The 18,198-nt window shown below is 37.5% G+C and overlaps 1 protein-coding gene across 1 annotated transcript in view; it reads left to right on the top strand.

Moving 5' to 3' along the window:
• The first annotated feature begins 4,619 nt into the window (after window positions 1–4,619).
• The window catches only part of LOC122809553 (lipase member H-like), a 462,467-nt gene continuing 448,888 nt past the window's right edge, over window positions 4,620–18,198 (top strand). The window contains exon 1 of the mRNA XM_044081135.1: window positions 4,620–4,765. Coding sequence (XP_043937070.1) covers window positions 4,693–4,765 — 73 coding nt within the window. The 5' untranslated portion in view covers window positions 4,620–4,692. The remainder of the gene's footprint in view (window positions 4,766–18,198) is intronic.

Here is an 18,198-nt window from a genome sequence, read left to right as displayed (position 1 = left end):
ACCCTTTGCTGTTTTACACTGGAATTTGAATACTTATTCTCTAGCCTTCTTGGATATGCTTCCCAATACTACAATTAGATAACTCAAGAACCATTTCTCCCTAACGCACCCAGCATCTTAAGCATATCTGCTACAACTTCATCTGATCCTACTGACTTCTGTGACATTTTCCTTGGCTCACTTTTTATTTCTCCTGGGGTGAGTTGTTCTTCCTCTTCCACCATAAGGTGTGTGTGTGTGGGGGGGTGGCGGGGGGGGGGGACAGTACAGGTACAGTGTGGTTTTCATCATTCAAGTAATTCCTTACACACCCCCTTGGTGTCCTCTGGACTAGTGAATAGATTGTTGCTGATGTCTCTTCTTAATGACAGCTGCTGACTGTTTTCTTTATCTTTCTGTCATTGCCTTGCAACTTGGTAGACCTTTTTTGTGCCATCTGCTGAGTTACTTTCCAGAACTTGCTAGAAGTTCTCTGATGCTTTATTATTTCAGCGTGCTGTCTTATTGTCTTTGTTAACAAAACAGTATTCCTTTTTTGCCTGTTCCATCTTTTCTGTCTCCTACATCTTCCTGCACTCCTCCTTTCGTTTTATAAATTCCAGAACTTTTGCATTCCACCACCAGCTTTCCTTAATTATGTTATTTCCATGCCTGGCTTTGCCTCATCTTCACACATACTCTTTTTTGATGCTAACATTCTTCTCCTCTTTCTGCTGTACCTATATCCTCTTCCTCTTTTTCTGAGATGCTACAGCCATAAATATTTCATTGAACTCCTGTGTTTTCATCCCAGTCACTTTACAGTTCTTCGGCCTAGTTTCTGATGACATTTATCTGAACACAGTTTGCTGCTAATTTTGGCAACTAAAGGCTTTATTCTAGGTGCCAACCATTTCACAAGGGATGACTTCTTTCCTTATTAGGAGGAAGTCTACCAGAGTTGTATGCTGGCTACACTTTTAGTTGATCTTGTGATGGTGTCCTCTGGTTAACCATACATTTCCCGCTATTAAGGCATTTACCCCCATATGTATAGAAGTGTTCTTACCTTCCTTATTGCTATTACTCAGACCATGTGGAACCAAGCAATCCTCATATTTGTTCTGTTTGTGTGTATATGGGCATTCAGAACTGCAATTAGTAAGGCCAGCTAATTTTGGCAAACTTTGTAGAGAGGGTCTTGCAACTGCTGCCTGAATGTTCTCATTTCCTCATCATCACAGTCCATCTGTGGAGCACAGGCTGAGGTCATGAACACTCCTCTGTCACTGGTGTCTGATTGCTTTGAGTCTGTCACTGATTCTGATGACATCCCTTCCTGTCTTCAGAAGACTCTGCCAACCACATTTGCCACATTATTTTTAGTCTTTCCTCCCCCTGAGTAATTGACTATGGGTGTCAGACCAACATACTGCTGATGCACAGAATATCGAGTCCTCTCCTCAATATCATGGCTCCAATCCAGGCCGTATCCCATTACTGAGTATAGTAATCATTGGTTAGTTTTTGGCAGGTTGATTGATTTTACATACAGTTTTTAGTAAACCGAGCTATCCCAGGAATCCCATTTTGGGCAATCGAACACCAACTAGCCAGTAGCCTACTGACTCAAAGTTGCTGGGCTTTATGCTGACACAGACTAAAAAAAGGGGCACATAGACCCTCTCAATGTTAGTATATGTTCCTGGCATTGGTCAGAATAGGGCAGGTCCTCATCCCAGTCAGCACCAGCAAATACCCCTGCCCTTTTTGGTGACATTAGTTGATATTACCAAATTACCTAGAGCCAGTATTTGTACCATCAATAGTTAGCTCTGATGTACTGCATAGCCTGTGTTCCTTACTGCACTACTAGATACATACCAAACCATGTTGCCCTACTAGATGACACTGTGCAGTAATGTTAATACTTGATGCTGTGGGTCCACACAATAGTTTCCTCAGTAGCCTCACCTTGAGTTTGTGCTGCTGCCCATGACTCCACATAGACAGTGACCAGAGATGACGATTAAACCATAGACCTTGTATCATTGATGAAGATTTTAACCATTATGCAGTCATGTGGCATTTATAACCCCATATAATGTCTGATGTATACCACCATATATACTGTATTGCATGTCTTCAGACTATTGGAATTATTTCCTTGCTTTTTCATTATGTAACAAGGGTTGTAGCCGAAAAGGAACTTTTTCATTTTAACCACCTTATTTAAAAGTCCCTCTGCAGTGCTACCTACTTGGCCACTAATGTGGTCAGTCCCAGCTGAGGATTCTTCAGTATCATATTGGTTTCTTCTCCTTACATGCTACAGTCATACTCCCAACCTCCAGATCAGAGAATCAGGGACAAGGGACTGTAAAATCAGGGACATTCAGGGACACCTAATTAACATAAGATACACATATTTAAACAAGTGCATCAGTAGACATGCCCACACATTCAGTTACACAGAGACAAGTCTAAACCCTAGCCAAGCACATTAGCTGCAAATATTGCTCTTACAAACTTGAAAATTGCTAGAATGACAGGTTTTGCATTAGCATGAATTTTCTGAAGTGTAGGATGAAGTCTGAAAGGCAAATGTCTACCATTATTTTCTAACTTCAAACTTTAATGATTTGCCATTAATTTGTCAGAAAACCACAGTTTTATGAAAAACGGGCTAGAAATATGAGAAAAAAATCAGGACATGCTGTGAAATTCTGTATAGTTGATAGGTATGTCCCCAGCCCCAAAACCCTAGCTTAGCATATTAGCTGAAAATATTGTTCTTACAAACTTAGAAAGTTGCTAGAATAACAGGTTTTGCAGTAGCATGAATTTTCTGAAAGTTATGAAGTCTGAAACTCAACTGTCTGTCATTATTTTCTGACTTCAAATTATAATGATTTGCCATTAATTTGTCAGAAAACCACAGCTTTATGAAAAGTGGAGCAAAATATGAGGCAAAAATCATGACATGCTGAGGAAATATGTGCAGTTGAGATGTATGCCACCAGCCCCAGTTTAAACCCTTGCCCAGCACATAACCTGGCCTTAGCCTGTACTTAGAACTTACTTACCTGGAAAAAAAAAATTAAATCCTCAATTGCAGCACACCACTATTAACCTCCGCTCAGACCTCCTGGAATAATTGACTCACTCCATCCACACCAGCTTGGGTTCGAACAAGTGCCAAAATAAACTCTTTCTCAAGCTGGGATCCATGGCCACGACTCAGTCCACTTCCTTCAGTTTCTCCCTCAGTTTGATCAATGATAATGATGTCCCTCAGCCCTCCAAATGATCCGACGACGAACGCTCTGACATCTCCAACTCAACCATTAGCTCTACCATGCCGATGCTGCCTTGGTATGCGGACTAAGTAGACAGACCTGAATGAGCACATGAACCATACCAGGTCCACCACAGCCACTTCCGCACAACTCAGGAAATGAAGCAGGCCAGCTGCATGCAAAACGGGCATAGTAAAGCAACACTCTGGTTGGCTGAAACATCTACAGCAAGAACAAAGCTTGCTTTACCGTAAATCTTGGGTGTACTTGCACCCAAATCAGGCACTCAGGAAAGTAAGCTGATTTCATCTTAAAATCAGGTGCCTCTGGTTAATTCTGGATGATTGAAAGCTATGGCTACAGTACAGACACCTTACCATGGCCCACTCCTTGTTTATCTGCTGCAATGTCACTGACCTTACTTGAAATGACCACCCCTCGCCCGCCAAACTGACTGCAATGCTTATTTTTGCATGTGACACCATCATTATCCACTATGAAGTACAGATGTTTATAACGTTATCTTAAGTGACCCCCTTCCCTCAGCAAAGGTCTTTGATACATTTTGTGTACTACAGTCCTTGCCTGTAACGGAGCATTCTTTTCTTTAATAAAGTGATTCCAGCACTTTCCCTGCCAATGACATCAGACCAGCAGATTTGTCGTTTTTCTGCTGCATCCATCAACACAGGGCCTTTCTTTACTTCTTTCAGAACTGTGTATCGAATCTTATTAGGAGTCTAGAACATCTGGTCAGTGGTCAATATAATAAAAGTAAGTTGCTGTGCAAAACAAGTGCAATATGAATACTACTGTTTGGGAAAAATTTCTCTCTGCTTCTACCCTTTCACTTAATTAACTCTGTGATCATTGTACCTTGTGGAAAGGAGAATTTCCACAACTGTGAACTATGCAGATACTGACTGACTGTACATTATTGCATACATTACTGTCAACTTATTAGTGCCTCATCATTTTTCCATCTACTCTTTTACAGTTTTGTTTGATGAGTGGAAATCTCCCACCTGCCACACAGACAAACTCACATGCCCTATTCTACTGTATTCTGTTGCTTAGTTGTAGGACATCTTAACCCTCCCCTCCTACATGAAAACTGAGCTAAATTATTTAGCTAATTTGAATGGCTTTCACTGCTATCCTTCTCAGCACTGACAATCGTATTTGCATACAGAATGTTGTGAATATATGGTTTGTAAGTTAAGGGAAGTGTTTTATTCAAAGTGACAGCTGTTAATTTGACTGTAAAATTACTGTGTAATAACTGAGCATGGGTCTTTGCTTATTTGCCTTTCTGAGTAGATGCTATTTCTGGAAAAAAAGGCAAGTGAGAGTTACCTGTAATCACCTGGATACCTGTCAGGAATTGCTGGGCTAGAACTGTATTCAGAATGTTATGAATTTAAACTTAATGGACTTCACAATGGATTGTTACTTGTTGTCTGCACTCTTTCTGGGAACTGTACTTGGTAAGATTATCTTTCTTTTAGTTTGTGGACATACATGTATCTCAAGATCAGCTAAACCAGAGTCAGAATTTTTCCTGTCTTTCTGCTGTTAGTATCACTTGTTCTATGTTAGAATTACTACTAACTGTAGAAAAGTTTGAAAACCACCAACAAATAGGTTCTAATACATAAAGGAAATACCTGTTTAATGCTGTGAGTATGACATTTGTGTGCTTAATTATAAGTCCTGTAATTACTGATTATAGAATTGCAGTTTCAAGAAAATATTGAGCTTTTTAAAATCTGTATGTTATTCATATTGAAGGCTTTAAATACTAAATATTGTCTGGGTTACCCTATTTAGAAAGTTCCAACTTTCTGTACATATGTGACTGCCTTAGCATATATGTATCTGTGAGTGTTTTCACTGAAATAAATTTTGCAAACACAGTTGTGTTAAGAATGAAAGCCAGTCAAAAAGCATTAGAGTTGGGACAGTTGGAAGTACTTGTTTGCTGCTCTTGTATTCCTTTGAACATGAACCTTATTACTACTGTGAAATGATAAATCCAAATACCTGTAATAAACCCTGTACTGTTGCAAACAGAACATTGAAGTCGCACACCTGTTGACAGAACGATCCATTATTAAAATGTCCAGTAAGCACTTATCCTCAATGTTTTAGCAGGCAGAATTTTCACTGCTCTGTTTGCCTCCCCATTCCATTACTACTATGCAAACTTTGTTCAGTCCAAAACATGAAATTTAATTTCATGTTAACACCTGCCCAAATGAAGAGCTTCTCTGGCAACATCTAGGTACAGTCTGTCTTCTGTTCCTGTGGTCACTTACCTATTACCCAAATTCTGCCTGCTCTCTCTATACACTGTCTCTTACGGGTTACTGAGAGGCAATCTATGCCTGGCATACACAGTATCCTTGCATTCAGCTCTGATGGATCTTTTGTACATCCACAAAATGACCAGCATCTGAACCACTAGATCCAAGGATTTAAATTTTGCTTGTGACATAAATAAGACATGTTGGTAAGACAGATACGTGTTTCAAATTATTTCCATGCTCAGCAACAGGCTCCTTATCCATATAAAGCAGATAACTATCCCTGACCTTATGTAAGCATACCCTGACCAGTGGATGGGAAATCAGAAATCCACCTTGGGTATGGAACCCATGTCTGTCTCTCATAGACTGAGACAGACAGTAATGCCCAAACTAACATACCCCCCAACATAATCTCTCAAAACTTCCCAACTAACATGCCTCATTGTAATAAACATGCATGATTCATAGGGATACAATTGGACTGGATTGCACGGCTAGGCTTATAAAGGCCCTGATGGTCATTAGCCTAGTATATAACTATGAAACTATGAAACATTGTCCGTTCTTGTCCTTGTTTAGCATTTGACAGCCCTTCAATTGATATCAATCTGCACTGTGATAAAATGGAAACAATTGCTTGCCAGAAGATCTGTCTTTACAGAGCATTCTTGAAGTCGTTCAATGGTCCACATTAAAAAGGATTCCGAGTTGTTTGAAGACTCCTTTATGTGATTTTTTAAGGCATGTGTAAGGTCTTATCTAGGATTCTCTTCCTTGAATGATGGTCCAGAAAATGGTTATTCTGTAAGGATGACTTACTATTTTTCAAACCTTTCTGAAAAGTACATTGAAGTCTGAGAAAAGTCAAGCTCAGAAAAAAAGCTCAAATGTTGAATATGGAAAATAATGAGACTAGGTCACACAATAGTTGGGTTGCCCAAAAATCTTATTTGTTATGTAGGTAGGCTTTCCTGGGTAAAAGTACTGCTTTACAGGAACAATCCAGAAATACACTATCTGGTTAAGTGACACACTCATCGTAACCCAGTCTGCAAGTGGAGATTGAATGAAACCCAAAAGATCTGAAAATGGCAGCCTCCAGAATAAGTCTTCCCAATATAGTGATGCTGTAAATCATGATAATTTCCTCAAACGTTGCCATCTGTAAGCTTGGAAACCACCATTGAACCCTGGAACTATGTAGTGCTCTGATTGGCACAATCTGGAGACATACTGCTGACTAAATAGGTAGCTTCCCCTTACACACATTTACTTACACACACACAGACACACACAAAACCACCAACTCATAACTAGTAATTATGTGCCCCATATAACATTCATCAAGAAACTGTGGGTAAGCCACCAATGAAGGAGCATTATCAGGATGATGTCCTTACTACTGGAAAGATCTGTGGCATCAGAGTATCTCCATGAAATTAGTTAGGCCTTAATTAAGCAGTAAAGTATAACAAAAAAATTAGAGATCTAGTCAAGTCCTCAGAATCAAATTATGAAGCAAAAAATAGCCTTCCTAGCCAAGGAAAATCAGAAAACATTTTTTATTACATCCAAAATCTTAAGGGGTATACCCAACTATACACAGCTGGTTGTGGATGGCACCATCCATACTCAAGAAGTTAAAACACCAGTCAAACCCAACAATTGCCAGTCAAAAAACTCAATATAACTGGTGAACAACAGTGTCCGGTTCCAAAGAATGAGACAGAAAGTATGCTGGAACTGTATTTATTAGTACATCTGGTTAGGCTCTTTCATCTGTCCTCCATAGACTTCATCAGAGCACCATTTGACAAACTAACAACCTTTAAATAATACTAATTAATACTAATTATCCAATCCTGTGGTACACCAAATTAGTCTCATGAATATTAATTAGTTAATCCAAACCATATATTCTACAAGAAACAGCCATAAAAAGTCATAAAGAGACTTAACAATGTTAAAATCACAATTATAAATACAGTTTATCCATGATATAATACTCTCAAAATACATAATAAAAATTCATAATAAAAATTACACAAGATAAAAACAAGATTAAAAAGTGTTAAAAAATGTTAAAAAATACAAATTATTGGTTGTATCTCACTAAAACACATAAACAATGGGAAACTTGTGACTTGTTAAGTGTACTGAACTTATGACAACACCTGTACAAGATTTAATATTAATTCTATAGTACCCTATTTAAGCCCTTAACAGGGGTTTAGTGGGAATACAATCATTTAATCCGGGGTATGTGGCTGCGTTTAATAATATTTGCCACTTCACTTCTCTTTCCCCCAATATACCTTTCATATCACCTCCTCTCGGATTAATCTTTACACACTCTAAAATTGCAAACTTGAAGGTATTACAAGTCTCACTGTTCCTGATGTGTCTATATAGGGCATTATTAGTGTCTTGTTTTCTGATACAATAAAGGTGGTCATATATACAATTTCTTAACCTCCTCCCAGTTTTTCCTACGTAGAAACTCGAACAGTTGGTACAGATAGCTAAATAAATCACATACTGTGTCTGACAATTACCCTTTTTAAACCTAACTACTGTTTTGTTGATGTCATCTATAGTACGGGTGTGTTCCTCATATATAACATAACACTGGTTACAGTGTCCACATTTACTTGTACCTGCGGTAATAGTACCATTGAATTTGTCACTATTTTGGATTAAAGACGTTTTGTTCTTTTCTACTCAAATTAAACTTGTGTTTTTTCTTTTTTGTTGTTTCAAAATATCTGTACAATTCATGAAATGGTATTGTTTTTAGAATACCTCAACAATTCTAGCCCATATTTAAAATGTACCCATAAATGTAACAGTAGAGGTATATCATACCTAGATACATATATCTATACTACGAGTAAGGGCTTTAGGTCTAAAATATATAGAAAAGAGACCTTTAGCAACACATACTTGAAATTCTCCAGTAATCATCCATGGAATCTAAAGAAAAGTATAATTAAGGGGCAATGTATCAGAGCAGCCCGGATGACCTCAGACCATTTGGAGATGGTTAAAGAAATTGACCATATAGGAAATATGTTTAGAGAAAGGGGGTACCCTAATGAACTTATCAGTGATGTTACAGGGTACGTTAAAAGAGAATGGGGGAAGAAGTATAAACCCTTGTTGGGTGTAGATATGGAGATGAGTAATGAGACCATTAATTTTAATTGTACAAAAAATAAGGACATTAATAAGAAATATAACAGAGCTTGTATCCTGGGGTTTAACCCTTATGTTAAGGAGGTCAAAAGTATTATACATAAAAATTGGAACATTCTGTGGTGTGATGAGGGGGTGCACAACATATTAGGAACAGAACCCCTATATGTATATAAAACTGGAAAGAATTTAAAAAGGAAAATCCAAAATAGTGACAAAGTCAATGATACTATTACCGCAGGTACAAGTAAATGTGGACACTGTAACCAGTGTTATGTTATATATGAGGAACACACCCGTACTATAGATAACATCAACAAAACAGTAGTTAGGTTTAAAAAGGGTAATTATCAGACACAGTATGTGATTTATTTAGCTATCTGTACCAACTGTTCGAGTTTCTATGTAGGAAAAACTGAGAGGAGGTAAAGAAATTGTATATATGACTACCTTTATTGTATCAGAAAACAAGAAACTAATAATGCCCTATATAGACACATCAGGGAGAGTGAGACTTATAATACCTTCAAGTTTGCAATTTTAGAGTGTGTAAAGATTAATCCGAGAGGAGGTGATATGAAAGGTATATTGGGGGAAAGAGACGTGAAATGGCAAACATACCCCGGATTAAATGATTGTATTCCCACTAAACCCCTGTTAAGGGCTTAAATAGGGTACTATAGAATTAATATTAAATCTTGTACAGGTGTTCTCATACGTTCAGTACACTTAACAAGTCACAAGTTTCCCATTGTTTGTGTTTTAGTGAGATACAACCAATACTTCGTATTTTTTTAACATTTTTTAACACTTTTTAATCTTGTTTTTATCTTGTGTAATTTTTATTATGAATTTTTATTATGTATTTTGAGAGTATTATATCATGGATAAACTGTATTTATAATTGTGGTTTTAACGTTGTTAAGTCTCTTTATGACTTTTTATGGCTGTTTCTTGTAGAATATATGGCTTGGATTAACTAATTAATATTCAAGAGACTAATATTCATGAGACTAATTTGGTGTACCACAGGATTGGATAATTAGTATTAATTAGTATTATTTAAAGGTTGTTAGTTTGTCAAATGGTGTTCTGATGAAGTCTATGGAGGATAGATGAAAGCACTTAACCAAATGTACTAATAAATACAGTTCCAGCATACTTTTTGTCTCATTCTTTGGAACCGGTCACGGTTGTTCACCAGTTATATCGAGTTTTTTGACTGGCAATTGTTGGGTTTGACTGGTGTTTTAACTTTTTAGCGTTGTTGGGGTGTCATGGATTCACTGGATGAGCTGCCTTCTATGTTCTCCCCGGTTAGAAGAGATGAGGTGCATAAATTACAATCAGAGGTCCCTATCATCAAAGGAGAACTAATGCGACTTATTGAGGTGATGAGCCAGGCTGAAAGGAGGAACGAAGGTTCAAATTTGCTTCTGACGTCATCACAGAGTGTGGGAAGCATCAGAGGCATTCCTAACGGCCGGGGCACAGGAGGTGTAATGGTCACCGATGGAAGCGGACCCTCTTATAGGATTCTTGCCGAACCTGATACGGAATCGGAAGATCGAGTGGAAACTCAGTTTATTCAGGGCAACAATTCGGAGGACTGCTATCTCTTATTGGGAGCGAAACCTAAACGAACAGTACCAAAAAGACTTATTCTGTGGTCGCAGGTCAGTCAAATTCAGGTGCTGCTATCAAGCAGTTGATTATTAACTCTGAGCCTGGTAAACCGGGTGTAGACTGTAGAGATTTGGATGCATTTTTGAAGGTGAAATATTACTTTTTTCCCCTTCGGCACGGCTTCACAATGATAAAGAAGGGAATAGTACAAATTTTAAAACTTTGAGAGATCTCATACATGTTTTTGGTAACAAGCTGGGGACTATCAAAGCTTTACAACTTGATAATATGTATTTACGACAATGTATAGAATCTAATATAGCACCGATAGGTTTGCGTTTTTTCAAGCAACCCATAGGTGTGGACATGACCGAAAATGAAATAAATTAATGTAACAAAATGTTTGATGGTTCTGGGACACACTTTATGGAGTTTATCATTACTTGTAATGATAGTAAATTGTGTAGAATAGTGAAGGAAGTAGATGAATTGAATGAGAAAATTATTAAAGATTTGTTGTTTTCACAATGGGAAACTTTGTATTTCAAACAATTCGATGATGTGGAGAAAAGTAGCAAAAACATTTTTGATAGAAAATGTAAGAAATTGCAGAGGGACATGGAACAATACAGATTGGGCGTAGCTTATAAATGGAACATAGGTGAAAGGTGCAAAGGGAAGGACCGAGGTTTGGAAATCAAGGATGATAGCCACCGTAGGCAGAATGAAGGTAGGAATAATTATAAACAACATTTTTTAGGGAAACAACAGGAATGGAGGAAGGATTACAAGGGGGGTTATCGGAAACACAACTATCAATGGGAATACAACTATCAGAGAAGGAGAGAAGTACCATATCAAGGGGGGTGGATGCGAAACCAACAGAAAGGACAAACATGGAACATGAGATAGTGCAGTCCCACAGGGTTAAACATACTCTTGGGGGACTTTAGCATATTTAATTATACATCATACAAACTAGAGAAGGAACATTTTTTATTATTTGCTAAGGGTATGAAGTTTGTACCCAATAAGGGATTTGATATAGTCGACAATATTGTTGAATTTAAAAAAATTCCTGAGGAAATTAAATCTTGAATTATATTTTCACAGTGACAATGAGTATGAAAGAAAAAGTGACCTAAGAAAGAAAAGTCAGTTCACACCCCCATGCACAATACCCTTGTAGCATATGAGAAGGTGGTTACAGATGAATTGTACAGATATTTTGAAACAAAAAAAAAGAGAAAACACAAGTTTAATTTGAGTAGAAAAGAACAACATCTTTAATGAAATATGTAGTAACAACAATATACGGGTAATGACCCCCGATAAAGGAGGGGGAATTGTGTTATATAATGCAAATGAGTACACACAGAAAAATGTATCAAATTTTAGTCAATTCCGGGAATTATGAAACTTCTTCTATAAATCAAATAAATATTGCCCATAGGAGAATTGACTTATATCTCGAAGAATATTTATTGGATAATAGAATAGATAAATAAACGTATCAATTTTTGAAAGTAGAACATCCAGTGTTGGCCACTATAGTGGGGATCCCCAAGATCCACAAGAATATGGAGGATCCCCCATTTCGTCCTATCATTTCTGGGAGTAAAAGCAAGACCTTTCCTTTTGGAAGAGTAATTGACAGATGGTTAAAAAACATTTACAGTAAGGTCTCACATATTGTTAAGGACTCATGGGAATTTCTGAGTAGAATTAAATCCCATTTATGGAATGATAGTGTTATATTTTTAAGAAGTGATGTGGTCGACCTGTTTTCCTGTATACTTAGAGAAGATGGAACAACTAGATTTATTAATAGTATACAGAGGTGTACACAATTTGACTGGGAAAGAATTAGTCTATTGGAAGAATTCATGGGTATTGTGCTGGATAATAATAATATATACTATGAAGGTGAACATTATAGACAGACACGAGGTGTTGCTATGGGGGCCGCGTGTGCTCCCATGTTTGCGAACCTTGTTCTGTTAGATTGGGAGGATGAATATATGTTTTCCAACCAATGGTACCAGTTCATTAGTTGTTACATCAGATTTTTGGATGATATATTTATTTTGTGGACTGGTACCATGGATGAAATAGTATTATTTTTGGAATACCTCAACAATTCTAGCCCATATTTAAAATTTACCCATAAATGTAACAGTAGAGGTTTATCATACCTAGATACATATATCTATACTACGAATAAGGGCTTTAGGTCTAAAATATATAGAAAAGAGACCTTTAGCAGCACATACTTGGAATTCTCCAGTAATCATCCATGGAATCAAAAGAAAAGTATAATTAAGGGGCAATGTATCAGAGCAGCCCGGATGACCTCGGACCATTCGGAGATGGTTAAAGAAATTGACCATATAGGAAATATGTTTAGAGAAAGGGGGTACCCTAATGAACTTATCAGTGATGTTACAGGGTACGTTAAAAGAGAATGGGGGAAAAAGTATAAACCCTTGTTGGGTGTAGATATGGAGATAAGTAATGCGACCATTAATTTTAATTGTACAAAAAATAAGGACATTAATAAGAAATATAACAGAGCTTGTATCCTGAGGTTTAACCCTTATGTTAAGGAGGTCAAAAGTATTATACATAAAAATTGGAATATTCTGCGGTGTGATAAAGGGGTGCACAACATATTAGGAACAGAACCCCTATTTGTATATAAAACCGGAAAGAATTTAAAAAGGAAAATCCAAAATAGTGACAAATTCAATGATACTATTACTGCAGGTACAAGTAAATGTGGACACTGTAACCAGTGTTATGTTATATATGAGGAACACACCCGTACTATAGATAACATCAACAAAACAGTAGCTAGGTTTAAAAAGGGTAATTGTCAGACACAGTATGTGATTTATTTAGCTATCTGTACCAACTGTTTGAGTTTATATGTAGGAAAAACTGAGAGAAGGTTAAGAAATTGTATATATGACCACCTTTATTGTATCAGAAAACAAGACACTAATAATGCCCTATATAGACACATCAGGAACAGTGAGACTTGTAATACCTTCAAGTTTGCAATTTTAGAGTGTGTAAAGATTAATCCGAGAGGAGGTGATATGAAAGGTATATTGGGGGAAAGAGAAGTGAAATGGAAAATATTATTAAACACAGCCACATACCCCGGATTAAATGATTGTATTCCCACTAAACCCCTGTTAAGGGCTTAAATAGGGTACTATAGAATTAATATTAAATCTTGTACAGATGTTGTCATAAGTTCAGTACACTTAACAAGTCACAAGTTTCCCATTGTTTATGTGTTTTAGTGAGATACAACCAATACTTTGTATTTTTTAACATTTTTAACACTTTTTAATCTTGTTTTTATCTTGTGTAATTTTTATTATGTATTTTGAGAGTATTATATCATGGATAAACTGTATTTATAATTGTGATTTTAACGTCGTTAAGTCTCTTTATCACTTTTTATGGCTGTTTCTTGTAGAATATATGGTTTGGATTAACTAATTAATATTCATGAGACTAATATTCATGAGACTAATTTGGTGTACCACAGGATTGGATAATTAGTATTAATTAGTATTATTTAAAGGTTGTTAGTTTGTCAAATGGTGTTCTGATGAAGTCTATGGAGGATAGATGAAAGCGCTTAACCAGATGTACTAATAAATACAGTTCCAGCATACTTTTTGTCTCATTCTTTGGAACCATCCATACTCAGTTGGAGGAAATAGCCAACCTGCTAGCTGTCAGATTTGGATCAAACTTCACCCCCCCTGTCCCTGCCGGTCATCCCCCAAAGTATACCTGCCACCATTCTTCAACCTGTTATCTCAAGAGAGCATGTCATCTCTGTGCTCTCTAAATCTAAACATATAGCATCAATGGGCCATGACAACATTCCAGGTTACCTTTTAAATAACTTAAAATATGACCCAAAAGACCCACTTGGATCCCTGTTTAACCACAGCCTCCAGACAGGCTATGTTCTGCCAGAATGGAGGGCAGCAACAGTCATCTCTCTGCATAAAGGTGGACCATCATCCGACTCAGGGAATTCTAGACCCATAAGCCTGACTAGCCTCATCTGTAAGGCCATGGAGAGAATCATCATGGACCTTACTAACACGGACATAGGCAATCTCCAGACTCTAGACCCAACCCAATTCAGATTTGTTAAGGGTAGATCATGTCTGTTAAATCTGGTTGACTTCTTCAAGAAACTCACAAAGGCAATGGATGAGGGAAAGACTGTGCATACTGCATAACTTGACCTGGCCAAGGCATTTGAAGCAATTCCTCACTTGGGTATTATAGAGAAAGTCTCTCAACTGGACATATACCTCTCCATCACCAGGTGGGTACTCAAATGGCTCACTCACAGGATGCATACTGTCAAAGTTGGTGAATTCACCTCTGTCAAGAGACCAGTTACTAATAGCATACTACAGGGTTCTGTGATAGGCCCTCAGCTGTTCAGAATTTATTTCTCAGAAGTCAAGGCAAATGTAGACAGCCTTTGGCTGACCAAGTTCGCAGATGACTACAACTTGGGGGCAATCATTGAATCCATGAACAATACTGGTATACTACAGAAAGGATTAATGCAGACAAATGACTGATGCCAGGGCCATGGATTGAAACTAAATGCAAAGAATGCGTATTTATTCCCTTTGGTAAAACAAATACCCCAGCTAATTGCACTATAGACAGCACCCCCCTAAGAGTAGATCGAGTGGTACATGATCTGGGTACTCAGATTGATATTAATATGAACTTCAACCACCATGTGTCCACAGTGGTGAGGAGGTCCTTCTATATGGCACAGCTCATGAGTAAGGGCATGGCATTCAGGGTCAAAGGACATTATAATTCCATTGCACTTGTCCCTCATCAGACCAGTATTTCAGTACAATGCAACCTTTTGCATGTACCTCACCAGACATCTGCAACAGTTGGAGTGACCCCAGAGGTTTCTCACCAGGAAGATACAGGGTACAAAAAAGAAATCTGGTGCAGAAAGATTGAAAGCCCTATTACTGTATTCTTTCTTGTATAGACTACTAAGAGGCAATCTGTGTTTGGCCTATATGGCAGTTTCTTTTCTGGCCCTGATGGAAATGATACACATTCGTAAAACAAACTGCATGAGGGGCACTCATTCCAGGGATCTTAACCTAGCCTGTGACATGGATAAGTCATGTTCGACAGTGAGATATGTCTCTGAGAGACTACCTCTTCTCTGGCACTAGCTTCCCATTCATGTGAAGCAAAGCCCTTCCCTGACCCTCTTCAACCTCAATCAGTAGATGGGTAATTTACTCCTGGAGTGGCACCCATGTCCCTCATGGACAGAGGCTGTTAGTATTAGATACCATAGCTTAGGCTTATACCACTGTGAACTTCGTTCACCTAGCTATTTAAAAATGGGAAACTCTGGTTAAATATGCCTAGGCTTGCAATGGCTTTTGGGCCATTGGCCTAGTAATTTCCTATGAAATTTTGAACCTATGATGTACATTAGTACAGAATATTCTCATGTTTTATGCTATGTTGTGACAATGTGCAAATGAATTGTGCAGTCAGATAAAAGTACAATATTATATTAGAAGTGCAATATTTTATGGCCAACAGTCGGTAACACTGCTTTAATATTTGCAAAATACATCTCTGTGTAAATTAAATTGAAAATGCCCATGGCTTAGCACAGATGGATCGTGCAGAACTATATGTTACTGTCTGTTCCAAAATTAACCTATCACTGCTTACACCTTGTACAATCAACAAATATTTTATACTAGTAAAAATGCAGTCATAACAGCAGAAGGAGCGACTCCTGACAAAAATGTGACAGAAAGGTAAAGTGGTACCAAATGGGGACACAAGAGTGGTCGTGGAAAATTATTATTGGCTGTTTGCCAGTTAGAAGAGCAGCAGTGTATCCCTGCAATTAGAGGATGTCAAGGGACAGATGTGACATAAAAGTTGCTCTATCCAGCTGTCTTCAGAATGTTTTTCAGACTGAGCAAAGGCACTTTTGGGTGTAGAACAGGTGAAGGAGGAAATAAAAAAAATACCCAGCAAAAAATGAACCAGCACTTTAAAGGGGATGGTTCTTCTCATTATTCAACTCACAGCCCATAGACAGAATTGGCCATTAAAACCTTTTCCTTTCTCCAAAGAAAAATGACTGAATGACAGAAAAAAGTTCATGAGCTGACTAGAAAAAAAAAAAAAAAAAAAAAAAAAAAACAGGAGTACATTGGACTTGAACCAAAGATTGGTGTCAGGTGGTCAAAATGGTGAAAAAGGTCAGCAAGAACATGAAAGTAGGAAATAAACATATGAACTGTAAGGTTCCATTTCCATAATGTGCAGTTAAAACATGAGAACTGTGCTTCTGCAAGAAGTGAAAAAAAGATGGGAAGATTGTGGAGGACTTATAATTTCAACATTATTAATGTTTAGAAGGATAATGAAGTGAAAATATGTTTAATTTAAAAAAGTTATTTTTTAAGTAATATCTGTATAATTTCTTGAAGTAAATTGCATGTTACCTTGTAAAATAGTTCTGTAAAATATCCAGCAGAGCTCCACAGTTATAGACAAACATTATGCAGACTCAGGTAACTAATTTAAAAATGAAGGAACAATGAACTTTGAGGCACCTGTATGGGGGAACACTAAAACCAGTATTTAAAGGAAAAATGACAAGCACTTCGGTGAAAATAAAGTCTGCTGAATTTAGGGAATACAAATAGATGCATTCCTTGTAACATCATTCACTTCAGTATAACTTTCAATAGTGCAAAATCAATTCAATTAGTAGTAGCCAGGGCATTTTCTTAAGACTAATGTATCATGCTGTGAATATACGTTATTTTTCACATCTGAGACAAGAAAGGATGATTTTGGATGCAAGATTGAACACAGGCTGTAACATGCATTTCAGCAGGATTAAACTTAATTTAGAAGGGGTAAAGTCTATTGGTGTAGCTGTCTACCTGGATGATATGCCTATGCATGGAGGGTGCTTTCCCTTTTTGGAAAGTGTACAGAGTTGTGTGTGTGTTTCATGAATTAAAAAGGGTTGGAGGTTAAAATGAAAAAGCACTTAGTTTTTTTTTTGTTGAAACGAAATCTCTTGGAAAATGTGACCTGGGTCCAGACAGGCATGAGAGGCTGCATAAGACCAGCCTGCCAAACATTAATGTCTGCATATAAGTTGCAAGTTGGAATTGTGTATTCAAAGTAGCTGTCATACTGAATATATGAAATTCATAGCAACTTGTCAGAATGACTGCCTTATCAATTATTTCATAGAATGTGAATAGCATTGTAGGCAGAGAATTGAATTATATGAAGATGTGTAGGGCACAAATGGCAATTTTACGTCACAAGATGGGTTGCCAACTGGCTTACAGACAGAACTCACACAGTAAGAATAGCGGGCTCCAGGTCTGACTCTAAACTATCACAAGTGGTGTCCCGCAAGGCTCGGTCCTGGGACCCCTGCTGTTCAGCATATACTTCTCAGAAGTACAGGCAAGCACATGAGGACTATGACTAACCAAGTTCACCAATGACTGCAAACTGGGAGACATAATTGACTCTCTGGCAGACACGGACATCCTCCAAAAGGGCCTTACTGAGGCAAACACATGGTGTCAAAGTCATGGCCTTAAGCTAAATGCCAAAAAATGCATAGTCATCCCATTTGGGAAAAACAAAACACCCACGAATTACCACATAGATAGCATACCCCTTAATACAGAAGTGGTAAT

The sequence above is a fragment of the Protopterus annectens genome, chromosome 8.part0 (genome assembly GCF_019279795.1).
Source record: "Protopterus annectens isolate FY-2018-M chromosome 8.part0, PAN1.0, whole genome shotgun sequence".
Taxonomy (NCBI): domain Eukaryota; kingdom Metazoa; phylum Chordata; order Ceratodontiformes; family Protopteridae; genus Protopterus; species Protopterus annectens.
The sequence above is the reverse complement of the archived record's forward strand: the minus strand, read 5'-3'. Positions and strand labels throughout refer to the sequence as shown.